General features: G+C 35.8%; 1 protein-coding gene across 1 annotated transcript in view; it reads right to left on the reverse strand.

The window, feature by feature from the left end:
- Positions 1-815: 815 nt before the first annotated feature.
- Positions 816-12677, reverse strand: part of LOC105276843 (lachesin) — a 215377-nt gene continuing 203515 nt past the window's right edge. Inside the window, exons 10-11 of the mRNA XM_020030888.2 lie at positions 8897-8998; positions 816-4245 (exon numbers count right to left, since the gene is read on the reverse strand). Of these exons, the coding sequence (XP_019886447.1) occupies positions 4175-4245; positions 8897-8998 (173 nt within the window). The 3' untranslated portion in view covers positions 816-4174. The remainder of the gene's footprint in view (positions 4246-8896; positions 8999-12677) is intronic.

Below are 12677 nucleotides of genomic sequence, written 5' to 3' on the forward strand. Positions count from 1 at the left end.
GCTGCGAAGCTTAGTGTCTACTTGTGTAATTTTTATCACTTGTATACTTGTATATTTACAATGGACTCGCCAATGGCGAATCAACGTTCGAGCATCTTTTTTTAGACCGATAATCAGAATATTTTGCGTTCACCACTTTTTCCTTAGACGCAATACAGCACTCACTGAATTTTATTGAGTCATCACGTCGGCTTGACCCGTGCGACTTTTGCTAAAAAGATCCGCACTTTCCGGTCATTCCAATATTTGATGGGACATTTAGGTGCGCAAATTAATTTGGTTTTTCTTTTTTTGAAGAAATTGAGCCTTTAGTTACTTTCTTTTTTTCGAAGATTGACATGTTCATTATTTTTCTAAATAAAGACTCAATTTTTTCAAAAAAGCACCAAATTAATTTGCGCGCTCAATACTTTTGAAAATAACTTGACGTCCCGAGCCGATTTGCTCTCGTTTCAGTCTCGTTAATTTGCAACAACGCAACTGCGCACATAGTCTGCGATTCTTTCGAGTCCTATGTAGAAAATATTTCTAACTGATGACAATTAAAATTTGAAAACGGGAAGAAATGACGTCGCGTTGCGACGTGAGCGAAAGATGATATTACGCATAAGTAGCATTGTAGTTTTTTTGCAATCACATATCACGCGTATACATGTACACACATACATGTGCTATGCAAATTCTGTTTCTGTTTGCATCATGGGCAGAGTGATGAATGATATCTTTCGAGATTTTAGGCACGAGCAAAGAGTACAATTTATCTCCATGTGTTGTGTGTGTGTGTGTGTGTACGACTTTGAGCCTTTGACTTTGACTTTTCTGTAGCAGAACTGCTTGAGATGTTGAAGAAAATTTCTCTAGTATTTTTACGCAAATGTTATAATATATAATATATTAGATGTGCAAATTAATTCGAGGCTTTTTTTCTTTTAAAGAAATTGAGCCTTTATTTATAAGATGTATGCAAAAGTTGACATGTCTATTACTTTTTTTTATAATAAATGCTCAATTTCTTCAAAAAAAGCACCGAATTAATTTGTGCACTTAATATGTATACATATGTTTTGTGCGTGCATTCTTGCTCAACGTAATTGATTGGCTGAACATATTAAGTTTTACATGTTCAAGTTTTAGAGGTCATCTATAATCGGCGTGTCTACAATAAAAAAGATCAGACGCAAACATTTAATCGAGGATCACGAACCTACTTCTGGACTCGCTGTCAGTGCTTTGAGATAAACGGCATCGCTCTGCTTAGAGATGTTAGATGAGTTCAATCATTTCATCGTACGTCAAAATAGCGTGTAATTGACAATATTAAATCATCTTGCGAAAAGTGTAATCAGCGACAACCAACTTGTGAGAGACAATAACAAAATTTCAAGTTATGAAAAATGCAAAGCAAAATTTACAAGGCGAAACTTGCGCATCCATATAAAACAATAAAAATTTTTAACAAAAACCGTTGCTTAACCGTTTTGCTTTTCATGGATATATGTAAATGCACGGACATCTTTAATCGGATGAAAAATAATTAGGTGTTGACATTAATTAACGTAATCAATGAATTCTAGATCGTAGTCTGTTGCCACAAGATTTGTCAATTGCAGGCAATGGGAGTGCGAAAACTGCGATGCTAGGAAAGCGTGCGATTCTCTTTCACGTGGAATACTTATGACTTTTAAGGTCAGAAGACTGCGGGATAGTCTTGCGAATGATACGATTACAGACCTCATCAGAGTAAGTCTGCGTAATCCCTAAGTCGAGCCGTTCCCTTCTTTAATCCATAGCAGGCGTTAACTCCTTTGCGCGCACAGTGCAGAGACTCTCGAACCTGTTGCTTTAAACAAGATGTACGCTGAATAATGGATATTCCTAAGTAGCTCCAAGTCCGCTTAAAACCGGCATGGCCGAGACGGCTTTCCGCGGCCGCCTACCAATAAATCCTAATTTCATTAATTAACACGCAAATAAATTGATTGCGCAACGTGACGTGGCGCAACAGCGTCACACGATTCCGATACTCTTTGCAAGTCTAATTTATTTAGCATGCAATTCCTTCCGACTGCGTCCGATCCGATTCGTCCGATCCGGGGTGGATTTCTAGGTGGAAAATCTTTCTGTCAACTCGTGATGTAAACCAGATTACAAAAAATGAATATACGCCGAGACGTTTTATAATTCAGAGCGTCAATACGTGGAATCGTGCATTATATGAGGGAAGATTTCGTTTACAAATGCGTCTCGTTTTCGGCGCATCAAAGAGCAAGTAATAAAAGGTAATAGCCAATAAAAGATAAGTGCTCTAATGCTGCGCTCAACGCTCAAATCATTCGTCCTCATTATGTCAGATTATAATATCAGGAAGGAAAATCTGTCTGATTTCTTTTGCATTGTACCTTGAAACGAACGGGTTTCTTCGCATGTTATTCTATTGAGATTCGATGATAGAAATTTATCGGAAATTACTTTCTTATTTTTGTGTGCGCGTTATTCAGAAATAAAGTAATTTATATCTATATTTCTTTTACATTTGTTGCGAGAGCTTATAACACAGCTATGTAACTGTAATGAGAAAAATTTAGAGCTATCTTTTAATTGACTAAATTGAACAGTAAATTTCTTTCTATAATATATAATATAATATATAACATAAACTTATTTTACTAGGTATTAAATGTGCAAATTAACTCGGTGCTTTTTTTTAAGAACTTGAGTCTTATTTACTTTCTTTTTTTCGAGAGGGAACTTATTAGCTGCTCGATAGATGGAGAAAAATATTTAAAAATAATGACGAATATTTCGAAGATTTATGTGTTTAATATTTTTGTAAATTAATTTTTTCAGAAAAAGCACTGAATCAATTTGTGCGTCTAATATAATAGATATATAACTTGCAAGAAAGTCAATTTATTTCAATGTATAGTGCAAGAAAAAAGCATACATGACTTTTCTTTTCTGATCCAATACGACTGCAGTAAATGATTGAAAATTTTAAATAGAAACAATTTACTTCTAATTAAACAAATATAAAAATAAAAAGATAGTTGGCTCGCTTTTAGGACTATGATGTAACTGTTGGATTCAATTCACGCTAAACATTCACTTGCAACTAGTAATATTTGATACATTGCTTTGTACCAATATTTTTTTAATTTTGCCTGAAGCAAAAGTATTTTTTTGTTGATTTGACGCATTTAATCTCAGGTGTCTAGAATTCGCTGATTTTATGCACAAAAAGCTAAAAGAGTTGAAACAAAGAAAGGAAACACAGTGTTTACGACGTACTTGGCAGAATAAGAAGAATGTGTTCATGGAAAAGAAGCGGAATTGGTGCCCAAAACGTGCAGGCAAATCGCGGAATAGAGAATAGCTTTTTATTCGAATATGATGAGAAATTGATTTTGCTCATCAAGCGCCGCAAACTCCCATCCTTGAGATGCGCATCTTTCTCGATCGATAGCGTATGAAAGCGGCAAATCATCACTAATAATTATCTCCACGTTTAAAAAACTCTTTATGCCAGAGTAAGAAGGAAACGACTTCGAAGGGATGTCAATTGAGGAATAGTGAAAACTATATGAGTTGGCTCGGCCAAACTTTTAATTCAGTATTAAGCTCGAGTAGTTTCGTCTTGATATTCCGAAATACCAGTTATCGCGTGAGTAAAATTCTCCCATAATGTAGTTAAAAAACATAACGATTCACTCTCACACATTCCAAATTGCACTCGCAGAGACGAGATCACTGGTATCGTTGGCATCATTGTTACGGCGTTATACAATATATTACACTGAAAGCGATAGTCGTTGCACTTTGTTAACATCCCCTCTCTTCCCTTCTCGTTGTTTTTCCCTTCGCTGTGCGTCTCACACCCCCCTCGTTCAAATCACCACGCACAACTTTTCGAAGGAGCAGGGAGACTCGTTCTCCCTCAATTCTTGGCCACTCGCAGACTTTGTTGCTACACTAACTTGGCACGCATAAATTATTCTCCGTCCGTCCGATAATATGATGCTAACTACTCCGATCAGTCTTTGTGTGTCTGTGTGTAATACTATGTGTTTGCAAGAGTGCGCGTGTACGTATGTGTCTGTTCCTTTATGCCGTTTAAATTTCAATCAAGTTCGTTAATGATGGGAATTAACATCAATGACGAAGACTTGGAGTGTGCTTATCGAATTATCGTTACCACCAGGCCGACCAGCAGCAGCGTTACGGTCGTCATCAGGCCCACCGCTGAATCTGAAATTAGACAAAATTGCACTATTTAACACATTTGATGAAACAGTTTAGTTTCAGCTTTAAATCTTAATATTAGATCGTCAACTAAATAATCTGAGTCGCGATTAGATGAAAAAAACAAAAAACAAAATTCTTCAAAATATCGCTATAATATTATATAACCACCTAAACGCGTCCCGGATTATCTAATTAATGACTAATATTAAGATTGTTTAAAGTTGAAATTTTAAATGATGACTCAAACTAAACACATACTTATGACAGCACAAAATAGCTTGTATATTAATCTTTTTAGCATGGTGTGCAGCTTTTAAAAAACAAAAAAAATTCTTCAAAACATCGCTACGATATTTGTATCGCCATCTAGACGCGAGCCGGATTACTTAATTAACCTAATATTATTAGATGTACAAATTAATTCAGTGCTTCTTTTGAAGAAATTGAGTCCTTATTACAAGAAAATGATAAACACATCAATCTTCGAAATATTCATTATGTTCTAATACTTTTCTTCGCTTGTCACGCAGCTGACGAATAAAAACAAAACTTAAGTAAATAAAGGCTTCTTCAAAAAGAAGAAGTAATTTGTATACATAATAGTTAAAAAATAGTGCTATTTATTTAAATACTGCCACACAGAAAAAAAGTAGCTGCCATAGTTAAACACTGCGTGCGGTAACTAAATTTCAGTCGTAATATATGGACAGCTAAATCTTGGCTGTGACACCTATTTTATTAAGTAAAGTTCCTTATTCATTAGCTGCAAGAGCAAACATTTTGCTGTAGTTTAGAAATTTATAGCTACGGTAGCAAACACAGTTTTAGCAAATCATGATTAGCTACGGTAGCAAAATTTTTTTTCCGCGTGATTAATGTTGCGGCACTATGCCGAAATAAAAAATGTACCTCTATCACGTGATCACGTACATACACATTTTCACTCCCCTAACAATATAAAAAATCTTAGTATACATTAATAATTCAATTCCTCTCAAGCAGAATTCTGTTACGTTCTGTTCTGTTGAAACGTTAAAATGTATCTATATTTCACCAGATTCGAACATCTCCAAAAGTTGTGATCTAATATTATACCTCGCTGTTACCATAAGACACGGATAAAAAAGAGGGGTTTTCCCACCCCATCCGTAGTCTGAAAGGTCAATGCACAATCAAGAACTTCTCGAGGAGAATTTGTCGTTATCTTGTTGCAGGAGGCTTGCCACGAAAGAATCCCTCTCTCGTCAAGAGGGCAGAGCGAGAAAACGAGGATAGAACGCGAGAAGGGAAAGGTGCCGATAGACTGACGGACTAGGCGAAGCAGGAGGAGACCCAGGAGGGGGGGGGGATGAGGGGAAGAGAAAAAGAGAGAAAAAACAAAACAAAAAAAATAGGAAAAAGAAAAAGGAATAAAACGGGAAAAATGGGAAGTCAGTTATTCTTCCGGTTGGCTTGCATCGTACCGTTAGCTATTACTCGCTTCGAGAGAAATGTATTCTCTGGCCTTTCCCTGGCCTCACTCATCTCTAATTACGAATCAGAAACAACCCGGTGGGCCGCCCCCGCCGGATCAGCCCCCTTCTCTCCTCGCCTTTATTCGTCTTCTCGACTCTCATCTAAAGGCTCGCAAGCAGTAACTTGCCTTGACTTCCCTTTCTTTTATCTGGTCCCTCGTGCTGCCTCAGGAGAATTCTTCGCTTCGCTACTTTTGTACGAACCCGCCTTTCTCCAATTCGCGATTTTTCGCCCTGTCTCCCTCCGATCCTCCCTCATCTCCAACAGGAACGCGTTATGTATTTATGATCGACATTTATATTTCTGCGCGCGAAAGAGCGAACGTTATATAAATTGCATCTTGTTGCCATAGATTTCTGTCTAGCAGTTCAAATTCAAATAGTTAAGAGATTCCGACAATCTCAAATTTCTACTTGTTCTTACAGACGTGGAGATATTACGTTTTTATTTATTTGACAAAAGAGAAAGAGAAAGAGAAAGAGAGAGAGAGAGAGTGTGTGTGTGTGTGTGTGTGTGTGTGTGTGTGCAAAATGTGATGATGACGCACAGCGATTTCTTGTACAATTTCCAACGTCAAACGTTAAACTGACCATGTTTGCATTGGCGTTAACCCCGTTCGCAGTTTTGCAGTAGACTTTGGAAATTGTAGATTGTGTTTCTTGCAGTCCCTGTCGGATCTCCATTCGACGTCAATTTAAAGAAAAAAGTCAATTTAAAGAAAAATTCTTTCCAGAATTTTGTATACGGCCTTCAATATTTTTCTTTCCTTTTTTTTAATGAATAAGTGCCCGTTCTTCTTAAGCTTGCATGTGGAAGCGCGTAACAGTTTTGCAGTTTTCCCTCGTTACAATCTAACTCGCCTTTTCCTACGAAATTACCTACTTTTACGCGACTATCGCGATTATCCTCGCGAGGAAACGGATTTTCACACCACGCCATTATGCAAATTCCTTTTAAAAGTAACCACGGTCGAACGAGATATTGAGAAACGATGGTATAGAAAGAGGAAAGGGAACGGCGGCAGCGGAGCGAGGGGTGGGACAAGGATTGAATTACGGAAAAAGGGGGAGAGGAGGAAGGAAAAAAATGCGAGCGTAGAAAAGAATTATCCGATAATGCCGAAGGCTCGGTGAAATTATGAAAGGCGGCACACCTGACCTGACCCTGTGCTCAGAAATGCGGTAGACGCGACAGCTTAAATGCCATGGCGGAGCCGCGAAATGCCGGATAAACCGCACCTTCGGTAGACAGGAACCTCGCCACGTTTTGTCTTCTACGAGGTCCCCTCGTTGCTTCTAGCGAGAGCTATTCAAGCTGGATTTCAACGAAGCAACGGACATGTTATCCACTCCTTCTTCAGCCTGTGTCCGATATCCGACACGTTGCTATTCCCTTGCTATTTAATTAATCGCGAACCGTAACGTATGTCATTATGCGACAGAACGTTTCTTGAGGTTGCATCGTTTACGTAAAATTTTATCTGTTATCATATGTAATCACTGAGAAAAAGATTGGAAGTATTGGAGGCGTGAATTAATTCGGTGCTTTTCTTGAAAAAATTTATTATAAAGAATAAAGTTTATTTATTATAAAGAAAATGTTTATTTATAAAGAATAATAAACATTTTTAATTTTCGAAATATTCGCTGTCATTTTCTAGTACTTTTTTTCATCTATCGGGCAGCTGAATCCTCTCTCGAAAAAAAGAAAATAAATAAAGGCTCAATTTCTTCCAAAAAAGCACCAAATTAATTTGCATAACTTAACATTCATTTTCAATTAATAAATACAGCACGTAAACATAATATAAATGCACTAATGCCATGCGCAATGACATAGTTAAAGTGTCACTTTTAGAGTATTGTATATAATATCATATATAGACGTTAGTATTTGTATTAAGTATTGTTGCCTGGATTACATATGGCATCAACTATTGAAAATCGAACCGAACTTTTTGACTTTTTGATCCAATTGCTTTAACTTGAGTTACTTTTTCAAAACTCTTGTATATGTAATATCCTACATATAGTAAGTATCTCACAGGTACGTCTCTTGCAGGTGCTATTATTGCGTTTGCGGCCTTAATTTTGGTCATCTGCCTCACCGTCGTACAAATTGAATATCGTGAAGCACATGGCGAGCACTTTTTAGTCAAAGGACGCCGCCGCAGTAGAAGGGCTAATTTGTGCATTCGCATAAGCGCCCGCTGAATAAACGTCTGCCATTTTATTCACCTATGTCAATTTTGATCAAATTGCAAATATATTCTTACAAAATGAGGAAGTGAGTAATAACATTATATATATATATATATATATATAATTTAAAGAAATTAAAATCTTTTAATTAGATGAATAAATTAATTCGGTGCTTTTTTTAAAGAAAGTGAGCCTTTATTTACAAAAGTCATAAACATGTCAGTCTTCGAAATATTCACCATCAGTTTTTAATACTTTTCTTCATCTATGCATATAGGGCAGCTGACAAATCCCTTCGTGAAAAAATTAAAGTAAATAAAGGATCAATTTTTTTTTAAAAAAAGGCATCGAATTAATTTGAGCATCTAATATCTTTTTATTGTATAATATAATGTGATAGGTCAAACATTTTAATAGAGTGCCTATATAGCAATCACAAGTCATACAAGTTTTTCAGTTTTGTGAACTGTAGCACGACTCGTTATTATTAATATCCCGAGAACTAAACACTTTATTTTAATCATTTTGGTCTCAAATTTTATGGACTTCCGGAACTTTTAAGTTTATGTCAAGATTAACTTTAAAGATTCAAGTTGAGATCCAAGTATTGTAAAACCAAGGTTCTTTGTAATTTACATCAGGAAGAAACAACTTTGAAATTAATGAAACGTTCATCCCCTCGAAGAGAGAAGGGGATAAATGATGATAAATGATATAAATAGATTAAAATAGATAGTAATTCTCTCTCTTTCTCGGAATATTAAACTATTATTCTTAACATGAGCCAGTGCTTATATAATTATTTACAATTTCCATCAATCTTTCAAATTCTTCTATAAATTCTAAAATTTAATAAAATGTCTCTTTGTACATGTATATTTATGTATTTATATATATTATGTAACGAGTAAGAAAATTCAACATAATTTTAAACTCACCTTTATCAGGAGGCCAAGAATTGTAATTTCTTTTCCTATCCAATTCGGTTGACTTTTGTTCCGATTTTCCAATTTCGTTGAGATTCGACTGGAATTTAGTACCTTAAGAGAAAAAGACATAAAAGTTAATTATGAAAGCTACATGATATTGATGTGATGTTCACCAGTGTGTGCATGTGGCTATGTGTGTATATGTTCGTGTATCTATAATATATTTTATAATATAAATAATACATAATATTTTCAGAAAAAGCATCTTTCGAGGTCCTTCAAATTCACTGCAAATTGACAATTCACAGCACTTTCTGAACGCTACGAAACTGTATATTTTGGCTACTACGGACATCACAGAAATAAATTAAAAACTGGATTTTTCTTCGAGATTGAACAGTGCAAAGTTCTCGGTGAGAGAGGAAGCAGGAAATCTGAGAGAGTAGAAGGAGCGAAAGGAGACTGCGTGGTTCACATAGCCAGGAAACACGGACAAAGGGACGTAGAACGAGTGGCCCTCTCGACTGAAGATGTTTACGAGGCTGTTACGCATAAGGTGGGAGGCAAACGCGTTAACTAGTATGCAAACTCCGAGTAAACACAATTTCCTTATCTGCACCAAGTAGATTCTATCCATGTCACAACATCCCTGCCGTAAGTCAGTCAATTTGGATTACGTTCTTGGGATGAAATAATTTGTAATAATACATTTTGGTGTATATATTTTGGATATATACATTAAATGTTCTTATTACTATATATGTATATTAGAATATATACACTTATTCTCTCTCTTCCCTTTCCTTCCCACCCCTCTTTTTCTCAATATAAATGCGCGCGCGCGCACACACACACACACACACACACACACACATGGCTCAATTTTAAAACATGGAACAAGCTTGCTGAAAAATACTGCTTCAAGTCTTCATTTTCTCTTGATTAGATTGAAGATTAGATTGAAGAGTTCATGGTCTTGAGACAGAGCAGTCTGACAGAGTCAGTTTGACAAGGAACAAGGTTGAGGCAGTGGCGGGAAACACAGTCTTGACACGATAGCCTATTTCGGGGTAAGGTAATGGGTGATCATGATGGTGTTCGAGCGCATGCTTGCACGCCGTAGGTCGCGCATGTACCCTCGTATGTATAATACTAGGCTGATAGTACAGAGTAAGGACGCCAACGCAGCCGTCGTCACCACCGCCTCACCGGATACACCCTCGGACAACGAGGTGAGACCCCCGTTGTACGGCGACGCAATAGATAGGCTAGACAGACGTATGCAAATCTCGACCAAACATTAGCAGTGACAGTGTGTATCATGCGCCCGCCGGGTCAGTTCTATAGTTTCCTATATACGAGAATCTCTATCATGATGTGGCTGTTTCTGTAGCTACGTGTGGGCAACAAGATGTTTATAGGAACCAAGTATATAGCTGCTTTAACACGAGGGTAATAAACGAACGCAATTCATCAGCTTTCAACTTTGTGTGTGTGTGTGCGCGTGCGTGTATGCATTAGCTATACTATATAATATACTATATCTTGAACTATATAAACTACTACTATATAACATAGTTATATAGTAATAATTATATAGTATAATAATAGTAATTATATAGTTACTATATAATTACTATATAATATATAGTTTTATATATATATATATATATATATATATATAACTACATAGTATTATATAGTTATACAGGTAACCCTCCTACGCGGTAGATACGTTCGTAGGAAAAAACGTCGCGTTGTAGGAAATCGCGTTATAATTAATTTAAAAATAAGTCGTGGGGGATTTTACGTTTAACTCTATGTTTCATGTTGTTAACGTTGACCAGATTGTTGGCAAGGGTATTAGGATGATTTTCCAAACGGTTTGTATTTTTTTGTCGTTTTTTTCTATTTCTTCTTTTACGTTCTTTCACGTAAATAATGAAATAAAATACTTTATCAACACTGACATTCCAATTTTGAATAATTTCTTAAATTCTTTGATTATAACTCGCCTATTTTCCTTAACAAGTCCCTCAATACGAGATTCTAGAGATGGAATTGAAACCTCAAGTGGACATTCTGAAAGTTATCAACAACACTTATTCGGCCATACTGAAAGTGATTAACACATGTGCAAAAATTCTTAAGATTCATGCAACTTTTGCTCGACCATTCTACATTAAATTTCAAATAATTATATATAACCTAAATAATTACATAACCTAATAAAAGCAAAAATCTAATCATTGAACGCTGTATTTCAAAACTATATGAAAATATATAAAAATATACTTTTCAAGAGGATTTGCCATAATGAAATGAATTATAGAGGCTATGTTAAGGTATTGATCAAATAGCTATTTTCAAGTCACGATAGATATGCAAACTTGTAATTTTTCAATTATTTTACGTATTTCTCATTTAGATAGTTTGTGCAGCCGTTTGTCTCTTTGCTTATTGAATGACCTTCGTCATTCATGAAACATTAAAATACATAATATTGTATCGGGCGGTAGAATTCCATGTAAGATAAATTTGTTACAAGTGGAAAATTTCGATGGTACAATTGAAAAATATTTCTTTTACATAAATACATAAGTATTACATAAATGAAACTTTTGAGAAAAGTTATAATTTTGCACCTATAGAGCTTTTTTTTATTTTTACAACTAATTGATCATGACCAATCATGTTCATTCATTTATTGTACATTTTGTACACTATACTTTGTATTGCATATATTTTCGCAATACAAAAGTGACAGATGTACAGTATGCTATGTTCAATATCTTCATCGAAGTCGTGCGCGCGCGTTCTATTGTATATTTTGTGAATATTAAATTATAATTATTCGATTTGCGTATATGTGTAAAATGCATTGAATGTGAGCTGATATTGGCACGTAGATGCGCAATCAAATCAATGCTACTTCTGCGTCCTAAGAATACAGGGTGGTCGGTTAACTGTTGCCCAGAAAATTAACAGGGATCTAAGATCACACGCTGAGATCTGAACTTATATTGCCGTATCACGCGGTGCACAATATTGTCATGGCATCATGAGCGTGTGTTATACTTTTAATAAACGCGCCTCTATAACGTTAATTTGCGTCATAAATAATTTTAAAACGACTCTTTCAAACGAATTTACGAAATAATACATTTGTAATAAATACTGCTTTTTTTCGTAAATCTAGTTTTGATTGTTTCATTCGCTCTGGTATTGTTTTAGGAAAACGTCTTTCATATTTTATTTTCCTAAATCTTTGTTGCTAATCTTCTTTAAAGTAATTCCTCAAACATACAGAATAGAGCATATTATCTCTTTCTTTCTACACACAGCAAAAATATTTTGTATTTCTGCTAAAAATGTTTCTCGTTAAAATATTAAAAGCGCTACATATCCATGTGTAAATTTCACAAATTGTCGTTGTGTTAATTGAACGAGTAAATCACGTTTTTGCACGCGCGCGCGCGCGCGCGCGCGCGCACACAGACACACACACATATATTATTCCTTCATTTTTTAATGTTATATTTATACACATACAATAGCATACAGAATAGGGACATGTTAATTGTACGAAGGTACGCAGCTAAGCCAATCGCTGTACACGTTCTCCCAGAATTATAGGCGGACAACTCTCGCCCTTGGGAATTAAGCGACACTTAGGGGCATATGTGCTCCGGGAGATGTCACGATACTACGACAATACTTGCTCTGTGTGTGTTTCCCATCGGAACTTCAAAGTGACTTATCGCTATAGGCCGTGCACGATTGCTTGTAC

Source organism: Ooceraea biroi, chromosome 3 (assembly GCF_003672135.1).
Source record: "Ooceraea biroi isolate clonal line C1 chromosome 3, Obir_v5.4, whole genome shotgun sequence".
Classification (NCBI taxonomy): Eukaryota; Metazoa; Arthropoda; class Insecta; order Hymenoptera; family Formicidae; genus Ooceraea; species Ooceraea biroi.